We start from the raw sequence: 27,945 nt of genomic DNA on the forward strand, positions 1-27,945 counted from the left end.
CTTTCCTGAATGCGGGGAAAAGAAAGGCCCTTCGTTTCGATGGCTTCCATAGCTCTTTTCAGGGCAGTATTCAATACGTGGATGCCATAAAAGTTCTCGGGATATACTTTCAAGACGGAAAGGTGGCCGAAAAAATTGCGAGGATGCCGTACATAGAGTCACGCAGGTCTACGCGTATGCCACTGATTTCATATTGTCACTTGACGCCAAAGTGACGGTGGTGAAAACCGAAGCAGGTGCCTATGCTTTCTATATCGGACACAATGCACTCATACCTAAACTTTTTGCGAGCCGCCTTGCATCATTGTGGAAGCCTTTTTATGAGACGGGAAGACACCGAAAATTTAACAAAAGTTCCTGAAGCTCCTAAAAAGTTGTTGAAGACTTAGTCTGCCAGATTTACGACATTCACAAAGACAAGTGCCTTTCTGAATGTCGCAGCTGAAACAGTTCATAAATTGTTTCAGGGCAATGACTATCCTGGTCGTAGATTATTGCTATATTGGACCGGAACTCCTGGAGCCGCATTCAAGTAAGAAAGGTACCGGGGGCCTCAAGCAGAACACCCACATGGCTTTTATAAAGCAGCAGAGGGCCTCAAGCGTACGGTTGATGGCTACGCCGCCGAAGATTACTTAGTGAAGCTTGCACCCGCACGCATTGGCGAAACGTTAATCAGTCGCTCGATTACTGACAAGTAAAACAGAGATGGAGGCCCAGCAAGTGGAAGAAATGGCGGAACAATCACGTTCCAGAGATAGAGAATTCAATTGGCTGCGGCGGATGGACGCGTTGCCCACTCGTCAGAGACTGTCAAAGAGAGGCGTCGTTCCCAATGACCACTGCCCCAACTGCAGGAAAAGAGAAACGATCCACCCCACGGTGTTTGAATGCGTAGTGGCCAAAAAGGTGTGGCATTTCATTCGTCGTCAATTCGGAGAGTCATTGCCTTCGGGCCGACAGCGGGCTCATTTGAACAACTCGTGCTATGCGTCCCAATGTTCGTCTTGTAGCGTCACCTCTGTATGGCCGAAGCACGGCGATGACCCCAACGAGCTGCATACTCAGCGTTACAGAAGATTAGAATGATCATAGTTTGGTACTTTACCGAACATATTGAAACTCAGGGTGAAGAAGCCTCGATCAGAAGGTGGCATACACGTTTTTTTTTTAATTCGAAATGGGAGTATTGAACTTCCTATACTGCCGTTTTAAATCGGGAAAAAAATTCCTTCTCGTCACACGTAATGTGTGAATCTGTTCCAACATAGAGTTTTCTGCGTTTCTTTTTTTCTTTATCTTCTTGAGTCATTTGTGATCTGTGAGAATATTGAAGTGCTGTGTGTTACATCATGTCTAGGTTCTCTTGTTTGTACATGCCACTGAAGTGATTTTGTTACACCAGACAGTTGTGCTCACCTGAAATGTTGTTACCAGTTTGCAGTAAACTTCGCTGTCTTAATCGCTGGACGGTGATAGCTTATCATGCCCCAGGTAAGATGGCTGCCGCAGCCGGAATCTTGCCAGAGACTCGGCTTCACTACTAGGCATGAATTTCCACTCCAGCATTTTTTTTTCTTCTTGCTTCGGACAGACAGGGCAAAAGGGGCTTAGTTAGACAACTCGTACTTTACGTCAAAATATTGGTCATGTGGCGTCGTCGCTGCATGGCCAAAACACGCTGATGACCTCAACAAACTGCATATAAACCCAGCATTACAGAAGATTAGAATGACCATGGTTCAGTACCTTTTCGAACAGATCTAAACGCAGGGTGAAGAAGCCTTCATCAGAAGGTGACCTACACGGTTTTTTTAAAAATTAGGAATGGGAATAATGAATTTCCTTTACTCACATTTTAAAACTCACTGGCAAGGACAAAAAAAATCTTGCTTCTCGTCGCACAAAATATGTGACTCTGTTCGAACTTGGAACTTTTTGTGTTTCCTCTTCTCTTTGTTTCCTTGAGTGATTCGTGATCTGTGAGAGTATTGCAATGCTGTGTGTTACTTCGTGTCTATGCTCTCTTGTTTGTACGTGCCACTGAAGTGATTATGTTACACAAGACAGTCTTACTCACCTGAAGTGCTGTTACTAGTTTGTAATAAACTTCTCTGCCTGTACCTGCAGGGCATTGCACGTTAAATCTGCGGGCAGTGTTACACCTACGGGACAGCCTAGTGTTTCCCTAAAGTAGAGTATCAAGTACTCTAAATCATTCACCACTTTTTCTAAACACCAGTCGGCTGACCAAAATTGGGGCGGTGAGTGCTTTGTCTAGAGACGTAGCTCGGTGCAGCATGTACTTTTGTCAACCCGGCCTCGTCAAGTGTGAGGCCCATGCGGTGGCTGTATGCTCTCAAATACTACAGTACTGAGTACTCTAAATCGTTGACCACATATAAATGCGAGTGTATGGTCGGGCTATGTCACGCATCCGGCACTCTTCATGGCGCTGTTCTCGCGCCGGCAGATGTTATCTCTTTGTTCTCACTCTATCTCCCGTAGTAACAGCTGCAGGCGCGCGTACTTATCCTCTCACCTAGCAACCGGAGAATGTGTTAGCGCGTGTGTCCTTCTTTTCACGTTGTTTTTTACGCGTCTAGAAGCTCCCCCGGTATGACGAACCAAATAGCTCAGGAACAAGTACTTCTAAGAGTGTAGGAGACGGTGGGGGTGCAGTGCTTCGCCACTCCTTCTCTCGCCATTCACTCTCTCTCCTTCCTGCTCCCCGCTCTTCCGTGCGCTCGTACTTAACTCTTGACCGTTCGCTGGCTGGGGGCCTCTCAAGAACAACCGGAAATGTGTGCTCGAGACGCCGCTGTGAAAGGACAACGTCCCCCGTCCACTCTCTGGTTCTCTGGCTGGGTGCCTCTCAAGGTCATGGCAGAAGTCGGTGAACGTGAATGTGTGACCGAAACAGTACTCTCTCTCAGCTGAATAAATTGCCTTTTCATTTCCTCACAATTCCCATCGGGGAGTTTAAAGAATTTCTTTCTAAACACACGTTGCAGAACGGAAGCTGATTTCCTTCGCTGTCGTGAACTCGTTCACGGCGTAATTTTTGTGAATACGGCCTTATCAAATGTAAGTCTCACGGGGCGGGTTTATGATTTCTTATAGTAGAGCGCTAAGTACTCTAAATTGTCAACTACTTTTTCAAAACCCAATACATACTCTTCCATGGTAGTGTACCAAGTACTCTATTTTGTTAACAACGCTTTTTCAACACAATTTAATTTGGTGTGCTAGGAAAATTATCTGTTTCAATCACCGTGAGCGAGCTCGCGCCGTAATTTTTCTCTTCGCCGCTTCCTCAAGGATGGAGCCCACGGGACGGCTTTATGCTCTCCCATAGTAAAGTACCATGTACTTTAAATCATGAACCACTTTTTTAAACACAAATAAACCTTTTTTACACAGCACCTTGATAAAAATAATCTTTTGGGACGGCTTTCCGCTTTCCTTCAATAGAGAACGAAGTACTCTAAATCATTCAGCACGTTTTCTAAACACTGTCTCGACGACGCAGAGCTTTTTGCCAGAACGACATGAGACGGCTTTGTGCTCTCCCGTGGTAGAGTGCGTATAAAGTGCTCTGGATCATTAACGACTTGTTCTAAATACACAAAGGCACTGATTTAGGCTGGGACAGCGTAGTGCTCAACATTAGTGCAGTACATCGTACTCTAATTTGTCGCGCATTTACTCTAAACACAGTGGTCTTCTAGAGGCTGCTTGTGGCTCCACCATGGTACTACCACGATTATGGGATGAAAAATATACAAGAATTTTCAGGGGCAAACTTTCTTAGGGTCTAGCCTTGTCGTTGTCCGAATCTGTCATGGGACATGAAACAGAAGAAATGTTTAACAATATAAATATTAATAACTACTGGGGTTTACAGTCCTAGAACCGGGATATGATTATGCAAGATAGCGTATTGGAGGGCTCCGAAAACTTAGACTACGGGAGCTTCTTTATCGTGCATTTTTATCTAAGCACACGGCCAATAAACATTTTCGCCTCCATCTGAAATGCAGCCACCGCAGCCGGGATTCGATCCCGTCATCTCTACAGTTGCAGCCGAGTGCGACAGCCACAACACCAGCGCCGCAGGGCAACAATACTTTAATGTTATTTGTAATTGTGACTGAGCAATATAAAACACCTATTAACATAAGCCCTTTGCGATCTCCGCGTAGACATTTTCGACCTTAAGACTTAGCTCCACGCACTTATCACAATTTATTTCATGAAGATGCATTCATTTTTCTCAAGTTTCTTTAATATTTACCATGGTACTACTGAGCACTCCGTACAAAGTCGATTGATGTGAGGTTCAAAACAACCACCATATCATTAGTGGAGGGCTCCGGAAGTTTCGACCACCTGGTGTTCTTTAACGTGCACCCAAATCTGAGCACATGGGCCTACAGCGTTTTCTCCTCCATCGAAAACGCAGCCGCCGCAGTCAGGATTCGATCCCGTGACCTGCTGCTGAGCACAGTCAGGGGCTGCTGTTCCTTATACCTCCCATAGGATGCCTTTACTTATGACGTCAGTGGTGGCAGTGCCATTTACACTTACGTCGTGTTATTTACGCGACCCTGGCGAGTGGGAATGTTGGAATGAGACAGAACCAATAAAGGAGCACAGTGTATTCGCCATCGTGGCAACACTATCGCCAGCCGCAACTCCTCTTTTAGCATTCTGGCACGTGCTCTTCTTTTTTTTTTTGCCAGCAGACAAGAATAGCTTTTTTTCTTGTGTTTTTATGAACCCTATCACGTGGGTTGCACCCGGTGTGGTGCTTTTTTTTTCTTATGCATCTGTTGACGTGCGCTGCACTCAATTGCTCAGACCTTCAGGCCCAGCAGGCCTCAGTTCAGATAGCCAGAACGGTGGCTTTATCTAATGGTGTCCCGGAGTAGAGACTCCACCTAGCTTGTAGGGACTTCTCGAAAAGTCTTACATCTCTCTGAAATAAATAAATAATTTTCACCACAACCGCACGTTCTTTGCGCGTTTCAATGCTCGCAATCAGCACTCACGAATTCTGCAAACCCTGATTGATTAATTAATTTGTGTGGTTTAACGACCCGAAACCACGCTATGAATATGAGAGATACCGTAGTGGAGGGGTCCGGAAATTTCGACCACCTGGGGTTTTTTAACGTGCACCCAAATCTGAGCACACGGGCCTACAACAATTCTACAAACCCTGCACACATGCAGCATTTTTAGGAGCATAAAATAATGAATCACGGTCAAAGTAGAACATACATTTGGCTTCGGTTTAATGCCCTCGTCTCCAAAGAATGAACATTTTCATGAACGTGCACGAAACAGGCTGGTTAACTTTTAAACAGAAATAAAACCAATGCGATTATTACCCGTGTTACACGGGCATTCTTAATCGCCATCAGTGCAAATCTAGATTAACGAGGTTCTATTTTAGATGCTGCTACACGGTCACTTTTCATTTTATCAGGACAGATTATGATCAAGACTATCGCAATCCACACATCGCGATCGGGTTGAGAGATCGCGATTCCGTGTCGTCTGCACCCCCGGCCGAGTTTGTTGAAAGCGAAACAAACAAGAAAATCAAGGATAGTTTTGTATCAAGTCAGAGGTATACTTACAAAAAAACTTTCAGCTGTTTATTTGGTCAAATGTTTTGCATATTTTAGGATTATTTGGTCAAATATTTTGCATATTTTAGGGTAATAGTGCATATTTTAGGATTCACATTGACCGCATGTAGTTGCGGGAGAAGCAGACGATAAGTGGGCGACAAGTTCAACTCTCGCATCGTCGGAGCAGTTGGAGCACCTGGAAGCGAATGATTATGGGTGTTGCCAGCTTTTCGACTACGTCGCAGGGTACGCCCACTTCTTGGTCGAATGAAGATACCTTTACCTTAAATACCTTTAGTGACTGCTGGCAGGAGAAACTTCGATACTTGAGGTGCCTGAAGTGAAACTCTGGCGTGTACAACAAGATTGCCGTTTCGCTGCGACTGAACGGCTGAGCAGATGCCATGATACAAAAAAGTGTATATAAAAATTCTCGCAGAGTAATACAGGTAATTGCGAAGAAAACTCCTACAAATGAGACTTATGAAATTCCTTTTGTAGTGGCAGCAAAGTTCTTGACGTTCGAGCGGTTCTTGCACGAGTAACATATTGTTTATAAATGGCTTTATTGAAATATGGTACGCTAAGTTTAGTCAATAACATGTTCTACGGCACGCATGTGTCACCTGGTGCATTTCATCATACCCAACCTTGAACCGGATTAGCTTGGGACCAGAAGCAGTGACCATAAAGTTCATCGCAATCAAGAAAACCACTCTGGATCACCCTGATAAGTCCTGAATACCCGGATCACCAAGATAGCTAATAAAAGTACCCGTGTGACACTAGTATGACAGATTACCAGGAGATTAACATACGTATGTTCATGATGACTAAACAACATGACAGTTCCTGACAAAGTAAATACTTTCAACAGCAGTGCAATAAAAAACAGAACATGATACTTAGCCACAAGAGCTTAACTAAAAAGAAATTTTTTTATAATCGAGAAACCATGGAAGGGCAACAAGCTAGATGCGCACAACACTGGATAAATTGGTCTGCTATAAAATTAGTATAACTAACAAAAGTGCATATTTAGTGTATTGCGAAAACAATGAAAGCAGTTGAAATACCTAAATTACAGTAATGTAATGGTAATTTTAAAGAAGTCAAAATAAGCTCTACATGCAACACAATTTTACTGGTCGCACTTTGACGCCTTCTTTTCCTGGAAACAATAGTTTTTGAAAGAAATATGTATGATAAACCATGATAAAATTAAAAAAAATGTGGTCGAAAGATTCATGTCGGCTGTTTTGAAAATACGCCCTTCTGCAACAATTCAGCTTTTCTCTGGGCACACCGATCTTAACCCCCGAATGCAGAGATGTTACTTGGCTCGTGACTTTAACTTAACTTGAGCAAGTCGGCGCGAAGCAAGCAGCGGACTTCAAAACGCCCAACTCAGCCTTCGCGTTTCATAGATGCTCAGGCTGTCTTGCTTGGTCAAGTCAAGAACGAACTTCAAAGCAGAAACACGCTGCTCGCCTGCTAACGAGGGTAATAATGAAGTTGTTTGCGTAAGGCATGCATTACATCAAAAAAAAAAAGACCGTACGTTTTAAAATAACTATAAAAACGAAGGGCCACAAGCATATTCTTGTCATTTTACGGTTAACGAGCGGCACGTAGTGCCTGCCGCCACAGCGATGCGCAGTGTTGCTTCTGTAGAGCGTTCGTTGCCCGCTGGTTTTAGTGGCCACCCAAATGCGGCGCGTTTCTCCATGGTTGCTTGTTTGGAGGCGAAGCAAGCACCGCGTTGGGTTCTTTCATCGGTTTTTTTTTTCAATCTAACGTCACGGCATGTATTTGGGCTGACCGGGCTCACGAGGTGATGCGATTTTCAGTATTTGCCTTTCTGTACACCTGTGTGCATGCCTGTAGTGGGCTAGGTCGCAATTATTAAAAAAAACAAGTTCTGGGAACAAATGTGATTCGTATCCTTTTGTTGAGCTTGATAAACAAGAGAAAAAGTGGGGGTCAGGACATTGCCCTCAGCAGAATTCTGTCTCGCGGGGTGCAGCAGTGTCGCGCTGCATGATGGTGAAGCGGATAAAAAGAACCCGTGATAGGGGCACCTCTTTTTTATGTGTGTGAAATTTTACGTAGCACTGTGCTACAAGCGATGCCTTTCTGAGCGAAAAACAGCGCCCTAGACGGGACGAAAGGATAGACGAGGCACACGGACACAGCACCGAGTCGATTTTTTTTTACCGAACGAGACGGAAAATGTCGTCGTGTTATAGAAAAACAGAAATAGCCTTTGCGGTTACGGAACACTTCGGCGTTGTCGACACCGGGGCTATTAATACGCACGTGTGTGTAGTCGACAAAACCTGTAACGCAAGGGAACTCAGCCACTTCATAACAGTCCGCCGGCTGTGAAAAGCGCACCAGCATCGTGTACAGGTGCTTTGCGATGAGTAGCGTAACTTTTCCGACTGCACGGCACACTGTCGACTACGGAATGCGGACGAAATTTCTGGTGACTGGTTGGAATGTGCCAGCGCTGTAAAACCTGAGAGCCATCAGTGGCTGTAACACTGGATGCACGAGCTGTCTTCGGTTGTCCCCACTTTCACGGAGCGGCAACATAACGAGCAGCTGCCCCACGGCGTTCTTCATGAATCTGTACCTAGCGTGGAATTGTTGCTCGTCGTACAACTCCATCGGTTTTCCTTGGTCACGTAAAGCGGTTCCAAGAATCTTGGCAGGCAGTGCGCCTCAAAAATGCTACGCTTATGGCGAGGCAAGCAAACTCAAAAGCGGCCACCTTTCACGCGACGTCCATTCGAGAGGTAGCCATGTTGGAATGACGCACGAAGTCGCTTTCAAGCTAGCCCCGCAGCTGACTTGAAACTTGTCCTGACTTCGACCGAGCCAAGTCGCCTTCAAGTCATTCGCAAGTTCGAGAACGATTTATGGCGACCGGCAAGACTGTCTTAAGTCAAGAACGAGTCAAGTACAAGTCAAGTAACATCTCTGCATTCGGGGGTAAGTGGCCTTCAAGAATACTTTAAAAACGCTTCCAAATGCCCGGCTAAATATTGAGATACCGTAGTCAACTATGCCTCGTGTTGAGATCGGCTTTCCCGACATGGCACCGCTTAGACATGAGACGGTTGCTGTACAGCACTCCCAGAAGTGAACCGAAAGCGACAACGACACGCTAACCGTACTTGAAATTTCGTGGCGCGGTGGTCTCCTTTCGTAGAATTCTTTGAAGTCACCCGCCCGACTGTCGGCCTATGAAGGGCTGTTAGCAATCTAAGTGGCTTAAAAAGAGTGGTTATCTTTGTACATCTTTCCTCGTCGGAGTGGTGCGTTCTCAAATGGTCTGTGGTGCCACCATGCCACCGTTTCTACAAACCACGCCTTGTCTGGCGCCGTTGAATCCTCACCGCAACAGATTATGGACTTGATTTCTACATAGAACCTAACATCTTCGCGCGTGCTGTGTCGTGCGTCTGGTGCAGTGTTAGTGAAGTGTTTTATCCCTCACCATGGTACGAACTGGGCGTGCCTCTCCCGTCTTTTCCTGGGTTGGGAAGGAGGCAGTGTGTCATCCTCCCATTTCGAGGGTGGAGGTGAAGAGGACTATTTGATTGGACCATCCTGGGTTTCATTGTTTCCCTGCAGGCGATCCTGGGAAGACATGTACTTTAAAAACACGAGTGCAGAGACGCTCGAGGCATGCTACCAAAAACCATTGTAGTATCACGCTATCTTGAAACTGTATATAATGTAAGTAAACGCTCCTGTTAACCGCACCGGCTCTCTTCTCGTCCTCTCACTGGGACTTTGGCTGGCTTCGTTCTTATGGGCAGACTCCCGAACACATCACTGGTTAGATGTGACTATACTTACCCGACTTGTGTAGGCTCACCTAAGCTTAACTTTGCTAAAAATGAAGTCAGCAAAATCAACTAGACTTGACTAGAATCAGCTCAATTAGGCTTACTTATGCCTTAGTTTCTTGGAAGATACCATACTCAAGTAAGTTTCGTTGACTTCGGCTACGTTTACTTTGGCTTAAATAGGCAATTAAATATAACTTGGTTTAACGCGACGTACGCAGACTGGGATAAAAACATAATTCTGTATGTCTCATTAAAATATACGACGCTAGCTATGCTTAGTTATGCTAATTATCCGGTGTGAAAAGCGATGCTAGCCTGGTGCTTGAGAGGGCCCCACTGCAGCCTATATGTAAAAGAACCATGCACATTCGATGAAGCAAAGTGACACCCAGCTGTCGTTTTGGCTACATACGCGTAAACCCGTGTCCCCATCAAAGAAAGTGACGCGAGAGGCCACCTGATCACGACGGCACGGGCCTGCACACTGCAGCAGGCGCCACGTCGGCAGCAGCACGTAGATGCTTTGTGGCCCGCCATCTAATGGTCAACACTTTTGCTCGTGCCTGTACGTCGCATGTGTTTTATGTCCGTCATAGGCTTAATATGCATAATATCTCTATAATGTCTGTTGCTTGTTCGTGTACCAATGCAAGCACAGCATCATGCTCTTTTCACACCAGGCCTTCCTGCGAAAACAATTGCTCTACGAACCAATGCGTAATCTGTGGTTGCTGCCAATCTGCTGTCAGAACGGACAATTCACACTCCCAGTTACAAATGTAATGCCAAATCTAACAACACATACATGTCTTTTAGGATCGAAGCACCTTAAGGCGTGGGCTGAGCGTCCTAGTCGTAATCGTATGTGGCCACCTCTGATTAAATCTTGAACCGGCCGTAGAAGGCGGCACATGTACATATAGCGAAATGCATATACGCTGAAAAATGAAAATGGTACACTACTAGAGGACGTCACTTGTAGTATGATAAATAATAATAATCACAGCATATCCATGGAGGGAATGACGTTGAGCGGGGCGAAGCATTCGTCGTTCCGTCCGTGCTTCCGGTAATCTGTTCATTATTGCTTCCGTTCGTCAATGCGTCAATCCATTCATCCATGCTTCCATCATGCGTTCATCCACCCGTAACCCGTACGTCCTCTCGTGTATCTATCCGTGCGTCCATCCGTCCGTCTATGCGTTCGTTCCTACGTTCATCCATGCGTTCATCCGTCTGTCCCTGCGTTCGTCTATGCATCTGTCCGTCCGTGGGCCCGTCCATTCATCCGCTCGTCTGTCCATTCGTGCATACGTTCATGCGTCCATTCGTCCCAGCGTCCGTCCACGCGTCCGTCTGCCCGTGAGACAGACAGACAGACAGACAGACAGACGATGGGCGGACATCGTCAGCGGATGACTCACGGTTTGCCGATAAAAACTATGATACGCGCAAGGCCGTGGTGACTCGTGCTCAAAGACGTAACCCCGATGTGCAAGCGCACGAGAAAATAGGAATGGCGTCACACGAGGACGTTGGCGATCACGTGTTATTTGGTGGTGCCGTACGCTAGGGGGCACGGTGTAGTAAAATAAAAACCGTTTAGGCGCGCGCGCGCATTCAGGTCAGCGGATGGAAAAGGTTGCAGAGCGACATGCGCGAAAGGCAGCGGCAGCTCGCGCTCGAAAACGGAACTCCGATGTGTGAGCGCGCGACGCAGATGCATGCATGAAGCTGCGCAGCGGCGCTGACAAGATCCCGGAGTAAGGAAACAGGAGGCCGAAGCAGCACGGGCGTGTGGACCCAGCTCCGCTTTACTCTCCTATATTCACCCCGTGGACATGCTGTCAATTTTCAAAATACTCTTGCACGCTCAAGACATGTCAACAGTTCAACAGTCTCAAAATCTCAATTCATACAAAAAGCGCCTGCATGATCGTTGACGTTTCAGGTAATGTTTCCAGTACTATTTCATGGTGTAAAAAAAACCTTCTGTCAGTGCAATATGCTCACTTCAGTCTTCCTGTTTAAATTTTCAACCGCAGTCTATTTCATTGTCGTCCTGTTTGCGGTGGCATCGACAGCAGCTCTGGTTTCCTGCCTGGAACCTGCCGTCAACCGGATCAACATGGGAACGTCAAAGTATGTGTGGATCATTTGCGTGTGCCTTCTTGAGCCTGCGAATTTTTTAACAGCAGAGTCACCGCCGCCTCTATTTTTTTCAATGCCAGTGCAAAAACTCCCTCCTCACTGGGTATCATCCAAGGGTATGATTAGTCCACCTTGTATCAGCAAGCTGTAGTTGTGCACGACCAATTAAAAGGATTAAAACTTGGGCGAGTTGGTTTGGATTAATTGCTTGAAATAGCGCGGAAAGACTATAAGAAGAGCAAGGTGATTTTGTGATTTTCACTTGCACACACTGCAGACGAACAGACGCTGTTGGCGTAATCCAGTATAATGACCAGTTGGTGCGTATTCAAGTTTTAAAACAAAAAATAAGGCAAGCACGAACAGCACTGCGTGCCTTCCCCCTATCTTTATCTTCGTTTATTGTTGTGTGCTTTTCTGTACAAGAAATGAAGACCTATGCAAAGTATTTTTAAACATCTAAAAATTGCGACATAAGTATGAGGTCGACACTGGAATGACATATATCAAAGCGAGCTTAAGCGTTATCCTCATAATTTCTATACGGCAGAGCACGTTAGGTCATGTTGCTACCAGCGGAACGGAGACGCGCCCGCAGCAAACGTCGCGTCTCTCAACACCCACCGTGAAAGCCTAGCGTGGTTAAAGTAGGAAGCGTCCGTGTGTGTGCCGCCTTTGTTCGTGTGCCGCCTCCATTTTTTAAACGGAGGTGGCGCACATATGAACGCTTCTTAGGCAAGATAGTTTTATTGCAACGCCCCTAAAATAAAAATCACGACAACTACAAAATCATAGCATTTGCCCCGCCGCGGTAGTGGCTAAGGTACTCGGCTGCTGACCCGTAAGTTGCGGGTTCGAATCCCAGCTGTGGCGGCTGCATTTCCGATGGAGGTGGAAATGTTGTAGGCCCGTGTGCTCAGATTTGGGTGCACGTTAAAGAACCCAGGTGGTCGAAATTTCCGGAGCCCTCCACTACGGCGTCTCTCATAATCATATAGTGGTTTTGGGACGTTAAACCCCACATATCAATCAATCAACGAGACGCGAGCCAACGAAGCCGAGCGCAGGCGCCTTCAACGCACCCGCCACTCTGCTTCATCCATTCTGCGTCATCGATTCGCCACCTACGGCGTCTATCTAAAAGACAGAGAAACACTCGTTCTCCGCGCATTCGGGCAAAGCGCGCGCAGCAGTCAATCGAAGAGTAGCGGCGCTTTGGAGAGTAGCGGAAGAGTAACGCTATCTAGGAAATGAGATGAGCAATGAGTATCCATTTAGTTTGCCTTTTTTCTTTGTCGTCTCTTTTTTTTTCTTGGTTACGCAGGGGCGCGTGATAAGGTTACACTAGGCGGAGCTTCCCCCATAAAAAGGCAAAACAAAAAAACTAGTAGTTTTTCTGTTCACGAACACATTCGTCCAGCGAAGCTTTTTAGAAATGAGACGGAAACGACTTCGCGCCAGATCAATGGTTCAGCGTCCATAGCTTGATCTCGGGTCAAGATTTAATGATGGTGGTAAGATGGGCAGCAGGTGGGAAGACGGTCTTCTCCGCTCGGTGACGGGAACGACTGAGCGAGGGAGTGTACAGCACGCAGCTCAGCGCCAGCCAGCCCCAGCATCCGACAAACCAGTGGGTGGAGTGGAACCCCTAAAATGGCATGGCATCAAAGACGACAGGATGAATCGATGGTTTCACGCGTCCGCTGGCTTGGGGGAGGGGACAGAGACAAATAAAGAGGGAAAGGGAGACGACAGTAATGCGACAGGGAGCTTCGACGACAACGGCGGTGTGCGCAAGGCTAATTTGCAGCCGCCGTGGCGTTTTAGCTTTCGCTTTCCTTCTCAAGTGTGAAAAGTGTTGCAGGGCCCCTTTAACGCATGCTTTTTTTATGGATTTTAGAAATGAATGAATTACTCTTTCTAGCAAAACAAGGTTCGAACGCGCGAAATGGAGATTCTCAAGCTGCAATATGAATGCGATAAAAATTGCCACGAGCGTTGAGCTACAAAGTTTCGCGCATCATGGCGTATAGCACGTTTTTCTCGGGCGTTTCACGTGTGGTAATGTACATTTTACTTACATAAACAGACCCTAGCATTTGTACGCACTATTAGCAGCAAAGGCTTGTGGCACGTTAGATTCACAACAAATGCGAATTTCTGATATTTCAGAGCCTAATACTTTCATTTAGGCTAGTGACAGTATGTCGGAATGCCAAGTCAAGTATGTAACATTCATTTCGCAATTACATTCCAAGACAAAGTGGAAATGGAGCTTTATTGCACATTTCGAATCCCGCTGACTTTTGCTGCTTGATAGTAGGCGTGCGGCTTAGCCAGAGAACAGCTAGCCAAGTGAAGACATAAAAACCTTGAAAAAATGCCCAAACACGAATTATTCTGCCGCATATGCTGCGGCAACTACTGAAACTCTGTCATTTCACAAAATAATTCAATCCAGGTGCAATAATATCAGTAAAAGCTAATCCTAATTCAATGAAGATAGTGTGGAGCGCAGCGCACCACAATCGCAAGTTCTCGCGATTCTTATATGTTTTTTTCTTTCCCTCCCATTGATCTATTCGGTGTCAGATAAACTACATTGTCCCGGAAGAACAGCGCAGAAGGGCGCGAATATTATGCCTGTTCATGCATGCACGTATATCAGCCTCTTACTTGGTCATGATAACAGGTAGACTGAAACTACTCTGTGGTGGTGTAGCGAATAGGGTTCTGGGCTCTTCGCCCAAAAGTCGCGGGTTCGATTCCGGTGGCGGTGGTTGTGCTTCGACGGAGGCGAAATGGTAAAGATGCATAAACACGGAATGGTTGAAATTCCAGGAGCCTACCGCTAGGGTGTCTCTCGCTATTATATGTTGACTTTAGGACGTTAAACTCAAATGTTAATATTATAGTTCGAAATAGGCATACGGAACCAACAAAATGTAGTTTTATTCTCAATGGAAAACAATACTCATCGATAGTTCACACAATGATGTCGCATGTACAATGAGTGAATAAAAGCAACTCGGCCTTCGGCAAAATAGCAGGAAAATAATCATTTCCATCTGCCACACACAGGCGCCGCCTTGTATATGCGTACGTAATAATGCAGGCTGGAATAACTCGCGCGCATAAAACACAAAAAAATATTGTCGTCTTAAGCGCATTCTTTCTAGGTGCCTCACAACTGTCGCTGTGATCGGTGCACGATATAACATGATAAGTATTCTTTTTGCAACAGAACAATCGACAACCTTCTTGAACGTAGGTATCTTCTTAGTGTTACATAGTTTACTCTCACCTGGTGAAGCAGGGTGCCTCCAGGTCGGCGTCTGGTCATAAACAGCGCTGCTATTCACGACGTGAACAAAGGATCGTCACTATCCCACATTATATTGCAACACAAAAGTATTGCGGACGTGTTGTGCTAAAAATGTATGGAGTGTAGTACCTAGTGTTTCATGTGCCAGAACTACGATATAATTGAGACACGCCACAGGACAGAGCTCTGTTAATTTTCACCAACCGTGGTTCTTCTAACGTGTGCTTAAGTACAAGTGTATACGGAACTCTAGCATGCCACCTGCAAATAACTCTAACCACCACATCTGCGGTTCTTCCGTGTCTTCCGTGTAAACCTATGCAGTGTAGAATAATGGCTAAGCCTTTCAGTTGCCCGCTTTCTGCCTAGCAAGCTGTATTCACTTCAAGTGAAGCCATTCTTCTGTCCCTTTGTAAGGTGTACGGATCTTCTACCATATATATATGGTACGTGTGATTTATTACAGCACGCGATTGACCACGAATTTTCTTCTTCTGTATAACCTAACTGCTTTTCGCTGCGATAACGCCTATATGGACGCTTTAAGCGGCTTTTCGCTATAGCTTTTATTTTTCGCATATAGTCACAATTGATACATCGTTCCACGCATCATGTGTTCTACCCACAAGTGAAACCGCGGCAGCGCTGGCAGCGAACGACGCTGAAACGACGATGAAATAGGCCGGCCTTCTCCATCCCACGAATGGCGCATGCGACAACACCCGCGTGCGAAGTCTGCCGTAAATTTGTGATCAGACAGGATTCCGCTACATCAATCGAAGGGCGCAATCTCTGACGTGCGCGCGATCTCGACGTGCAACAGATACGTAAACTTGCTGTGCTCACAACGCTTACTTAGCGTTTATAGAACTAACAACCTGAAAACTGCTTAAGTGTTCGGGGCGGCCGTATTCCCTTACACCTGTGTTTTGTTGGGTTACGTGAGATCGGGTACAAAAGAGTTAGCTGCTCGCATTACCAGGTACCACATTACATATTCTCGCTGCCGGGTTATTTCTTCACCTTTAAGCGACACTGGTATTTCTACTCGTCTCTTGAAACACTGCAGCTATAGTTTCCCCGATTATGTAAATTCCACTCACACTTCTCTTTCAGGATGCCTAGAAAGTTCCCCAGCTGCTTCCAGACATCCATGGAGATCAGGCAGGTGGCTCTGCTGGCGTTCGCACTGTCAGTAGCCCTCGCCTGGTTCCTGCTGCGACGCAGTGACACGTACGGCTGGATTCTGCAGGACATGTTGGGCGTCGCGTTCTGCGTGAACATGCTCAAGAGCTTTCACCTTCCGAACTTGAAGGTGCGCAGCAAATATTCAGCTCAGCATGCAATTGTACAGTCAAAATCGAGGGCAAGGTCAACTCCACTAGTTCTTCTAGGTCCCCAGGCATGAAACCACACTCTTAAAAGGTAAATCAATCTATCTGACGCAATGTTATGCACGGGAGCATATCTGGCTATCTTCATGGTCTGGATTGGTAGCGCATTTATTTAACCCAATAATCAAACTGAATATAAAGAGACTAAAACACTAAACAAATAAATACGCATGAATTGTTGTAATAGTTAAACAAGAAAATAAAAAATAGAAAATTTTGAAATTACAAGATCAGTCGGGATGGTACACGGGGACAAGAAAATCTCGCACCTTGGCAACACGTCAAAGGCGTGAACCGGGCATGTATACGTGCATCTATACAAGCAGTAGGTCTCATATCCTAGCGTGTGCGTTTCCTCGTGACGATGGGTCTATACTTGTAAATGGTCGTCTTCTAGTCTTATGTTGCTACGGTGCATAGACAACGTAGCAAATTCAAATCGCCTTCCTTCGTTTGCGTTCATGCAATATCTGACTCTGCATCACTTCTGTGAAACTGCTGTGTGCATTATGGATGGGTAACATATCTAAACACCTTCCCTGCACCTCTACAATTCCCGAACTTGTTGAAAATGCGGGCCTTCCTTTCGAAACATCCTTAACGTACTTTTTTTCTCCATGTACCTCACTTAACCTCCCTGACCCCACCCGCCCGTGCTTGGTTTGTCTCATACCACATGATCAGCGATACGCTGAATCAGTTGGCAATGAGTCGACAAAACAGGTTCGTATATTTATGTCATTTTCACCTTGTGCTAGCTCAACAAACAACAAGGACACTCGGGAAATCGGGCATCTGAGGACACGAGCGTTAACTTCCAATACAAGATTCTTTTCCGTTTTCTAGCAGTAGGCTACCTATAATGTACTCGTACGTAAATTCTCACTAGCAAAAAAAAAAGGGGGGGGGGGGCACGAATAACAACATTTTCCTGTTCAATTTTTCACACACAGAAAAAAAAATCTCGTTTCCTCATACATTCGCTCAAGACGATTGGAAGGCGAAAGCCACCGATGTATTCGTTCTTACCCTCTTCCTTACGAATCTGAAAGCATTTTGCCCTGATGCGGCTTTGCACTGCCTCACGTCACATGGTTTCTACATCTCACATGTCTTCACACTGACTCCAGCATCGTCTCAGATTTGGCAAAGAGTCGATGTCATGTGATTGCGTCTTCACCTGAAGTCATCTTGTGTCAGGTCATACGGCGACGTCATGAAGTGATGCTTTTTCCATCCCTCGTACTGATACTGCCATCGCGGCAGCTGACGGTTAGTTTTTCACATTTTATAAAGCATCTAAGGTTCTCTCTCTCTTACAAAACTTAACTGATACAAAGATGACTTTCTTTTTCCCACAAGGGGATCAATGGGTTACTAACGCGTGCGCCACTAGATACCGATATGTTACGCGCTTTTATGATCAACCACTTCTCTTCAGATTTGATTCTGACTAAGAAAGTAGCTTAAGCTTTGGCTCGCAGCTACATATCAAACAAAGGAAGGCAATGAAAGCAGGATACGATTAGGAGAGATGCCGTAGTTTAGGGCTCCGGAAATTTTGAACATCTGGTGTTCTTTGAAGTAGACTGACATAGTCCGTAATACCGGCCTCTGGCATTTCGCTGGCATCGGCATACGGCCGACATCGAACTTGAGACCTTCCGTTTTGTAGCCGAGCACTATAGTCACTATAAACCATAGCACGCCCAACTCGCACCCAGTGTGCCAGTGGGCTGAGCGGATACTCTCACACCCAGACCACCCAGACATTGGACTGTCACGACACGCATGAACTGCGCCAAGTAACGAGGCAGGCTGTAGCCCTGAGGGTTTAAAGTGCCTATAAGAGTTTGATTTGATTTGATTGATATGTGGGGTTTAACGGTGCCTATAAGAGTTCGTCTCGGCACTACTTCACATTCTTTGGATGTCAAGCAGTGCAGCAGGCTGATATTGCTTAGCGCTGTCCTCAACGATCACGACGCTCTACTGTAGGTGTGCCAGTGTGGTTTTTTAAAAGCCTTACTGCTTGTGGATACTTCTGATTCAAAAAGAAAAGGCCAGAAACCAAGGGCAAATGCTCGAGTAAGTGCACTACCTGAGTCTATTTTTACGTGAAGCCCACGGATTCAATTTCGACGAACCTCGTTTGCGTTACACACAGCTAGGCCAAAGGCGTGTGCAAGCTTCGTGTGAAGGGGCACTTGACACCTGTCATAATCCCCTTGCACAAAAATGTGAGGTAGTGCTTTCAAGCAAGCACCATGATTTCCCACTTTCTACGTGGAATTAAGCTTTAATGTTGTGAGTCTTCGAGATTACAAACTTTTCGTTTTCAAGAGAGAGTAAATGGCACGGTGGTCTTGAGCAATTGGCCAGATCTTTGTCCCTTCATTTGAGTGTTTTATGTTCGTAATCTTATTTGTACACAAGGAAAGCAACAACAGAAATTACATATAACGGTCCATACCAATTTCAATTACGTCGCAAGCGCCGGCTCTAGCTAAAATGGCAAAATTTCCAGCATATTTACAAATCACCCATTTAAAGAAGAACAGTAGGATCCCGTCTATTTCAATATAAGCTTCCTAAAAGTAGCACAGTTGAGCTGGTAAATCATTATCGTTGCAATAATGAAATCATGCCGATAGCTTCGAAAATGAATCGATGAATGATAATGTAGGTTGCAATCTCTCATAGGCCGCATTTCTAAGTAAGATGTATTAATTTAAAACACTCGTTATAAAAAATGCGTTCCCCGAAACTTCGCGCAAAGCATTACACGATGCACGTCGAAATTACGAGTTTTCACAAAATGTGTATGCCTTGTATATATTCATAGTGCACTTGTATCTACAAGGACTTTTTGATGTTCCCATAAAAACTGCGAAGATAACCAGGCTGAAAAACACTGAACACGCTCTCAGAGGGACGGAGTTTCGGAAGTTTCGTGTTTCTTCTGTGTAACGTAACTGCTTGTACTGCGAGGAAGAAACATGCCGGAACCACTGGCATGACAGTCCAGGCATGTTTCTTTCTCGCCATTGCAATAGACGCCGTGACGCGCCATGCAAATAAGGTGCTACGTATGCGATTTACTGTGTTCTGGTCCACACCACCGAGGCTTACCACTCTTAGTCGTTATGTTCCTGTAACATACTCTCGACGCATCTCTCGCTCTGCCCTTTTGTACACAAGGAAGGAGGCCGTAGTTTACCTTAGATATTGTGCATTCGATGAAAGAATTTTTGGGCTTTTAATAATTTTTTAGGCTATCCCTCTCTTGCCTCATCTTTTTTCGCAGGGCAAGTAACGCGGCTTAGCTAAAACACGGCATTTTGTTCGCCCTCTGCACAATCCTCTTCAATTGATTGATTTGTCGGGTTTAACGTCCCAAAACCACCATATGATTATGAGAGACGCCGTAGTGGAGGGCTCCGGAAATTTTTACCACCTGGGGTTCTTTAACGTGCACCCAAATCTGAGCACACGGGCCTCGACATTTCCGCCTCCATCAGAAATGCAGCCGCCGCAGCCGGGATTTGACCCCGCGACCTGCGGGTCAGCAGCCGAGTACCTTAGCCACTAGACCACCGCGGCGGGGCGCACAATCTTCTTCAAACCAAGCGAGAAGCCATGAATATACAAGGTGTCCCAGCTGTCCTGAACCATAGTTTAAAAATAGGCTGACACACGCAATTACGACGCGACCAAAGCAATGTTACTGATTGTTCTCTGGAGCTAGACTATTTTTTGTGTTCTAAAATATTGGTTATTTCAAAGTAACTTTTGAAGGAACGAATATGGATAAAATTTTCACTGAGGGAATTGTAGATCGGGTTGAAAAACGTCCCATTGAAAAGATTCGAACTTTACATCTGTTAATCATTAGTGTTTTTCTGCTAACTAGAAATTCTTGCTAAATACCAAAAAACACCACGTGACAAACCCGCTCGCGTGCCAGTGCGCACAGATGATTCTAGTGCTCCCTAACGTTCCGCGTGCGAACGACCATGCATAGCATTTTCCCGATAATGCTGTCTCGGCAGGGCTTCAACGATGATGATGGCTTTGCGACGAACACGTTTTGATAACAGCCACAAAATCGATAGCCACTGTGTGGCTGCTTATCGCTGTCATGAACCATTGCAAGGGAAGCGTATTGTTTGTACGCGGAACGGTAGAAAGCACCAGAACTACGGCGCGCGTATGCGTGCCAGTAGATTTGTCACGCGGTATTTTTGTGTAGTTCACGAGTATTTGTACTTAGCAGAAAAAGACGGACAATTAACAGATGTAAAGTTCAAAACTGTCTAATCAGTCATTTTGCAAACCGATCTACAAATTTCTGATTGATTTTTTTTATTTATTTGTTCCTTAGAAAGTTGGTTAATTAAACATATTTAACTCGACAATGCTTTAGAACACAGAAAATTGTCTGACTAACTCCAGGCAATGGTCAGCAACACGCATTGGGTTGCGTGCTCATTGCGTGTGTCAGCATAGTTTTAAACTATGGCTAAACATAACTGGGGCACTGTGCATTGTGAATACTACGAAATTTCTCATGCTATTGGGGATCGGGCGACCACTTCCTCGGCACATCAGTTTTTTTTTTTTTTTGGCATCCTTTCACAAGAGACCGCATCACGTGGATATGGTATCCAGCGTCATCTAAGCGCGATACTTGCCACACGAAACAATCTCACGTCATGTGCTGGCATGATGTTTTCAGAGTGTCGCTAATTCACGTGTTCGCGATATCCCCCTTCGAAGGTTTAGCGTGCACTCAAATGCGATTCCTTTGTTTTTGGTACACAACACTAGCTACCACTGTTATCGATGCATGTAGAACTATTGCTGAGAACTGTAATTCTTCCGTCTTCGAACGTCACTTATAATAGGTTTAGGCAGTCTTGATAGTTATATCCCCCTCAGACGAACAGATTTAACTGTGGTTTTGCTTAAGGGGTGATGTGCTTCGAAAATTAAATAAAGTTGCATTGACGTGTAGCCTAGAGCGAAATTGTCGCTGTATATATAGGCTCTTATGCTGTTTACAATTATGTATTAGGGTATATAGAAAGTTGCACAGTTCTCCTTTCATTCCATTACAATGTCTGAAGTATAGTTCGTTTTGGACTAAGTTTTTATGCTACTAAAGCGTTATGGTTCGGAGCCATTATTGGTTCATATTGCCCGACATGAGCTGTAAAATGCAAATAGCTGTCAAGAAAGTGCGTATAAGATGTTTTAATGAAAAAGAGACATTTTATTGTGAGAAATATTAGATACTCAACCCTTACTAATAAGTTGCTTTAGGTTCGTAATAATTATACAGCCGATATAAAGCTTTAAAGGATATGCTTGCATCCTACACATGTTAAAGATCGTGTGGAAAAATTGCACCCTGATCAGGCTATCAGACGTACCACAAATATGATGTCTAAACTCGAGACGTTGCCCGAAAATGAGTCTTGAGAAAAACGCTTTCTGAAGGTATAAGTGAGAGCTGATCATTGCGGAAAAGATGTCTTTTTTTAAGATGATTGATTTCATAATGAGAGCTTGGAAATCATGGTTATTTTGAGCATGTGGCTTCAGTGAAATCCTAACGCTAAATGCAATGGCAAGCACCCAGGCGATAATTTTCAAGGTACTCTATACAATGACTTCTTTTTAATTTTTAGTCTTCAGTTTTTTGTCGTAAATGTAGAGAAACTAAATTTGTAAATACAAGTCAAAACAAAAAAATGCCAGAATATCCACAGAGTGAATTATTTTTCCTATTGTGGGGTGAAGCATCGATTCATCCGTCCGTCCTACTCTGTCTGTCTGTCTGTCTTTCTGTCTGTCTGTCTGTCTGTCTGTCTGTCTGTCTGTCTGTCTGTCTGTCTGTCTGTCTGTCTGTCTGTCTGTCTGTCTGTCTGTCTGTCTGTCTGTCCTTCCGTCCGTCCGTCTGTCCCTCCGTTCGTTCGTCCGTGCGTCCGTCCGCCCATCCATCCGTCCGTCTGTCCATCCTTCTGTCTGTCTGTCTGTCTGTCTGTCTGTCTATCTGTCTGTCTGTCTGTCTGTCTGTCCGTCTGCTCGTCCGTCCGTCCGTCAACTATAGCAAATCGTTACCTATGCGAAAACCACTAACGCCGGCTATAGCCGATGACAACCTAAAAATAAATATAAGCTACACCCACGAGGCTGCATTACCCTTATTTCACCAAACTATAAAGTAGAGGGGTGCAGTCCTCGCTTCATTTCAAGCGCGCTTGAAATGAAGCGGGGACTGCACTCTTCTGCTTTATAGTTTGTTTCTTTTCAGACGGTGATTATCAACAGGGACAGGCGCCACCACCAGGTGATGACGTCACTACTAACCCCTTTAAAACTAACACGCCAAGGATGACACGGCGCCTTTAAGAAAGGTAGCACCTCCTATCGAAACGTCGACTACGATGATTACATCTGTCGCCTCCCATCTTGATTTTGGATTTCTTGTTTTATGAATTTTTGCTGCCATGTTTATTCACTGTCTCCCGTAACTATGGCAACTATGACTCAAAGCAAGCGAAAAATAGAGAAGTGATCTGAGACTGACTTCGAGAATTCTGATTGTTAAGGTGTCGTAAATACCGAGTGTGCGTCTCGCGTCACCATGCTTGTCATCGTGTTTCAGGTAAACGACAATGTTTCAGTGAACGTCTTGTTTCGTCAAATTTAAAGCGCATAGCGCATTTTACGTTTAACAGTCAATGTCACTGCATACGTTATCGTTAGGTTAATGCTAAGGTGGTGTACTAGGCCATTTTTTTTTCAAATTATGACTGAGCTTTGTTAGAACAGGGACCCCTACCATCTACGAATGTACCTGTGTGAAGGTGTGTCTGAGCAGCACGAGGGTTTTCTCTCTCCAATGAGTGCGACTGAATTGCGTGCCAGACTTCTTTCACGTGGAAGTGCGCTGTGTCTTTCATGTTTTTTTTAGATGCGGAGCATCTTATACTCGCGCCTTGTAGTGCGCCGTCCGCACCGCTTCTCGAACATTCGACAGCTGACGCGCGCGCATGCGCCGTCGCGCCGTCGCCCACTCTTCCACCATCTGTGCATCCCTTCCTCCTCTACACACCGCGCGCGCTTCACTCCTCCACCATCTGTGCACCCTTCCTCCTCTACACACCGCGTTCGACATCTACAATTCTCCTGATTCTCCAGTGGACGCGCATGTGGCGTCGCGCTTCGAGAACATTCAACAGCTGACAGTGCATGCGCCGTCGTGCTGTATATATACTCAAGGTCGGCGCTCGCTCGCTCAGTTGCCGTTCGTCGGTTGGTTTGTACGGCGCGTCGACGTCCAAGGTCGCGGTGAAATGAATTCCAACGAATCCACAAACACAATGATCGACGTCCCTTCGACCAGCGCCGCCCTTTCGCATACGTGTGTACGTGTTCACTCATTTAACACCCCCTCCTACAACCACGTTAACCAATTTAGCCATCGACCCAAGTAAGTCGCAATTTAACACCCCATTTCACAACCACGTTAACCAATTTAGCCATCGACCCAAGTAAGTCGCACTTTAACACCCCGTTAACCAATTATATGGTCCGCATCTTCCTCAGTGTTCCCCCGAGGGAAGCTGCGGGCAATTTTTTTTCACTAGGCTTCAATTTATTGTAAACTAGCTATCACTACGTAATACATGTACGGTAGGTGAGAAACAATACACCTTTATTACATAGCATAGGTCATTGTGCGTTCTTAAAAACATCGCGTGGTAACCTTTTTTTTCAATAAAGGCGTTCGTGTATCGAACGTGAGACAATGCCTACGCAACGCGCAGTCAACTTGGCACATAATTATGAGCCGGTGCAAATCAATTCTGTTCACATGACGCAGTATCGCCAATAGACACATGTCAAAATAATTACACCTACACAGGATGACAACAATTCACTTTATAATGTATACACTACCACATAGTCTCCCCATCTCGTTTGCTTACTTTCGTACTGTGTCACGCTAGCAGGTTTTGTTGGTGGCTTTTTTTCTCGCGTCTTGTCCACACTGCCACCACTCTTAAGGGCGCTCAGCACAGTGCATATTGCAAAAGTTAACCAAGATTTTCACGTCGCGACACCCAAGTAACACACTCACACATGCACATGCATATGGCAACGCTGATGCCATGTCTTTTGCCGGTGGTAAGTCTCAGACGCACACAATCAGACTTCACCTTCCCCTTACTGCACACGAATGACCACGATGACAATCGTCGAAAATGGTTATCCTCAGGCGATATGCTTCATACATCAGGGCGACGCGGAAAGAGGCGTTGAGTTGCTGCTTCCCGCTGCCGAAACGACGGAACGCGATGAAGCTCTGCCGCTTCCGTGTACTTCAAACTCTGCAAAATCAGAAACGTCAGCGTCCAATGACGTATGGCGAGGATAATTTTGAGTGTGGGTGGATGAAATAGCTTCTTTTTGACGAAGAAACACCACAGGAAAACAGAATGGACGCCTCCCGGTCTCGGTGAAGCGGCACATCGCCTCTCGTCAGAGAACACTCTCGTCGCGAATGGCGCCATGCTGAATTCGTCATTGGTTGATCATGACTGTTACGTCATATTAAATAGGGGTTGCAGTTGTACACGCATAATAGAAATGTATCGTGGTGATTTTTACTTTTTAAATGCGAAACGTTTTTATCGAACTTCGGCGACCTTGAGCGTATCTATCTATCGATTCATCTATCTATTTAGCCGCCTACGATTTTTAGCTCTCCTGGCCGTTTAGATAATGGTATCAATACCAAACCTCGTATGACAGAGTATGACTGTATGCGGAACACATTTCACTGGTCATAACATGAAAATCATGATATGTATTTCAAGAATGTCATGATTTAAATTTCATGTGCCTGCTGATTTTGCGGTGGTTTTGTTCACATGGCATGTTGCAAAACTGGTATGGCATGTCATAATTGCATGGCGAACACAAGCGACAGACTACCATAAAAATCATGACATGCGTGTCATGTAACAACATGACTACATGCCACGCTCTTGATACGCTCGTGGCCGTTTCGCTAGTGTCACATATACCTAATGTGGTATAACAGTACGTGATTGAATGACGAAGGTATGTGACTGGTGCAAACATGTTGAACATGAGATACGTGTCATGTACCAACATCACTACATGCTATGCTCATGATGCGCTCACGGCCGTTTCGCTAGCTTCACATGTACCAAACTCTGTAATAGGTGACGCGAACGGACGACATAGGCACACGACACATTGAAACATAATTAACCATGACACGCGTGTCATATCACAACATGTCTACATGCCACACTGATTACGCGTTCACGGCCGTTTCGCTAGCTTCACAGAAGCCAAATTTGGTAATACGTGACGCCAATGGATGACGAAGGTATGTGACTGGTGAAAACATGATAATCATGAGACGCGTATCATGTGAGAACATGAGTACATGCCACAGTCAAGGCGCCAATACATTTCGATGGGAAGAAGGTGCGCGTGCTCGCCGGCGTTCATGTCGTCGCGTCACGCCGGCGTTGCCACGCCAGGCGCCGCTCCTGCCATATTCTCGCAGGTGAGCGCCGCGCTGCGTTGCTTTGACGCATGCGCGTTTCAGCGCGTCTGGTGTCCCTCCGTCACGAAAAGAGGGAGACGCAGTGTTGTCTGGGTAACACATCGGCGCGAATTGCAGCATGCCCCATTTCATGCCGGTTGCCGTCGGGCCTCGGCAATGGACGCTAGTCACCTCTTGCGTCAGGACTATAGAGTGCTCGCGTTTTGCTAACATAGTGTCGCTGTGTCCAGCGTGCACACGCGTCAACGCTACATTGGAGTATATTGGGCCCTTCACGATACGCTCGCGGCCGTTTCACTAGCTCCACATATACCAAATTTAGTGTCACGTGATGACAATGGATGACGAAATATGATTGGTTGAAACATGATAATCCCGACACGCGTCTCATGTAAGAACATGCCAACATACCACGCTCATAGCGTGCTCGCGGTTTTTTTGCTAGCTCCACATATACTAAATTTGGTGTCACAAGACGTGAATAGATGGCAAAGGTAAACGGCAGATCCATGCATAATAATAAATACACTGAAGTCATGTGCGGCATCAATTACCTCCACCTTGTAACGTTATGCTGATTTTAAAGTGACAAATGAACATTTCTCACTCGTGCTTCGCATATCATCGATTCCCACTGTACTTGTGGTCTGCCTATTTTTTATAACTTCCATGATTGGTCTGCTACCATTAAAACAAGCCCTTATATCTTTTTCACCTACCCTGTTTGTTTTGTTTTATTAGGTTGTGTCCAACAATTGTTATTGTCACTCCGGAGCACCTAAATGTGGATCGGTGTGCTTCATGCACTCACTCATTATTTCGTTAGTATGGATGTCAGTAATTTTTTGGTAGAACCTGAACTTCAGCTAAAAAAGAACTTGTAGCACACATTTCAGCAGCACACGTACAAGCATTTTCATTATGTGGCAGTGTTTTGTTAAAAATTTAAACGGAAAGTCTATTTCTTTGTTTTTAGCAGTTTTCATCCTGTATAACATTGTAAAAGTATTTAATTAAGAAGCACAATTCTGCCGCACAGCCGGACCAAGCACCAAGGTTTTTTGGCAAGACTTAAGAGAACTGTACACTCTTCTGTGTTATGATTTAATACTGTAGTGTTGGCGATTGGTAGAGAGCTTACCGCTCTTTATAGTTGAGTTATCAAGTCATACGTAGTACTCTGAATTGTCGAACATTCCTAAACATATTTTTGTACATTCCTGTTTGTGTATAGGGACGGCTCAGTTCTCTCTCATAGTTGAGTGCTACGTACTCGAAATCGTTAAACGCTTTTATCTAAGCAAAAAGTGCCCGCAGCTTCCCTCGGGGGAACACTGAGGAGGATGCGGAGCGTATAATTGGTTAACGGGGTGTTAAAGTGCGACTTACTTGGGTCGATGGCTAAATTGGTTAACGTGGTTGTGAAATGGGGTGTTAAATTGTGACTTACTTGGGTCGATGGCTAAATTGGTTAACGTGGTTGTAGGAGGGGGTGTTAAATGAGTGAACACGTACACACGTATGCGAAAGGGCGGCGCTGGTCGAAGGGACGTCGATCATTGTGTTTGTGGATTCGTTGAAATTCATTTCACCGCGACCTTGGACATCGACGCGCCGTACAAACCAACCGACGAGCGGCAACTGAGCAAGCGAGCGCCGACCTTGAGTATATATACAGCGCGACGGCGCATGCAATGTCAGCTGTCGAATGTTCGAGAAGGGGGAGAAGCGCAACGGCGCATGCGCGCGCGTCAGCTGCCGATGTTCTCGAAGCGCGACGGCGCATGCGCGCGCGTCAGCTGCCGATGTTCTCGAAGCGTGACGGCGCATGCACGCTACATTATACAGCTAGCGAATGTTCGTGAAGAGGAGAAGCGCACGCGGTGTGTAGAGGAGGAAGGGATGCACAGATGGTGGAAGAAGGAGGAGGAAGCTTGCGGACGGCGCCGCACTA

General features: G+C 45.6%; 1 protein-coding gene across 1 annotated transcript in view; it reads left to right on the forward strand.

Annotated features, from left to right (window-relative positions):
- LOC142803427 (signal peptide peptidase-like 2B) overlaps positions 1-27,945 on the forward strand; it is a 79,707-nt gene that overhangs the window by 40,076 nt on the left and 11,686 nt on the right. Inside the window, exons 6-7 of the mRNA XM_075888549.1 lie at positions 11,551-11,647; positions 16,098-16,296. Of these exons, the coding sequence (XP_075744664.1) occupies positions 11,551-11,647; positions 16,098-16,296 (296 nt within the window). The remainder of the gene's footprint in view (positions 1-11,550; positions 11,648-16,097; positions 16,297-27,945) is intronic.

This window comes from Rhipicephalus microplus, chromosome 3 (assembly GCF_043290135.1).
Source record: "Rhipicephalus microplus isolate Deutch F79 chromosome 3, USDA_Rmic, whole genome shotgun sequence".
In the NCBI taxonomy this organism is placed as follows: Eukaryota; Metazoa; Arthropoda; class Arachnida; order Ixodida; family Ixodidae; genus Rhipicephalus; species Rhipicephalus microplus.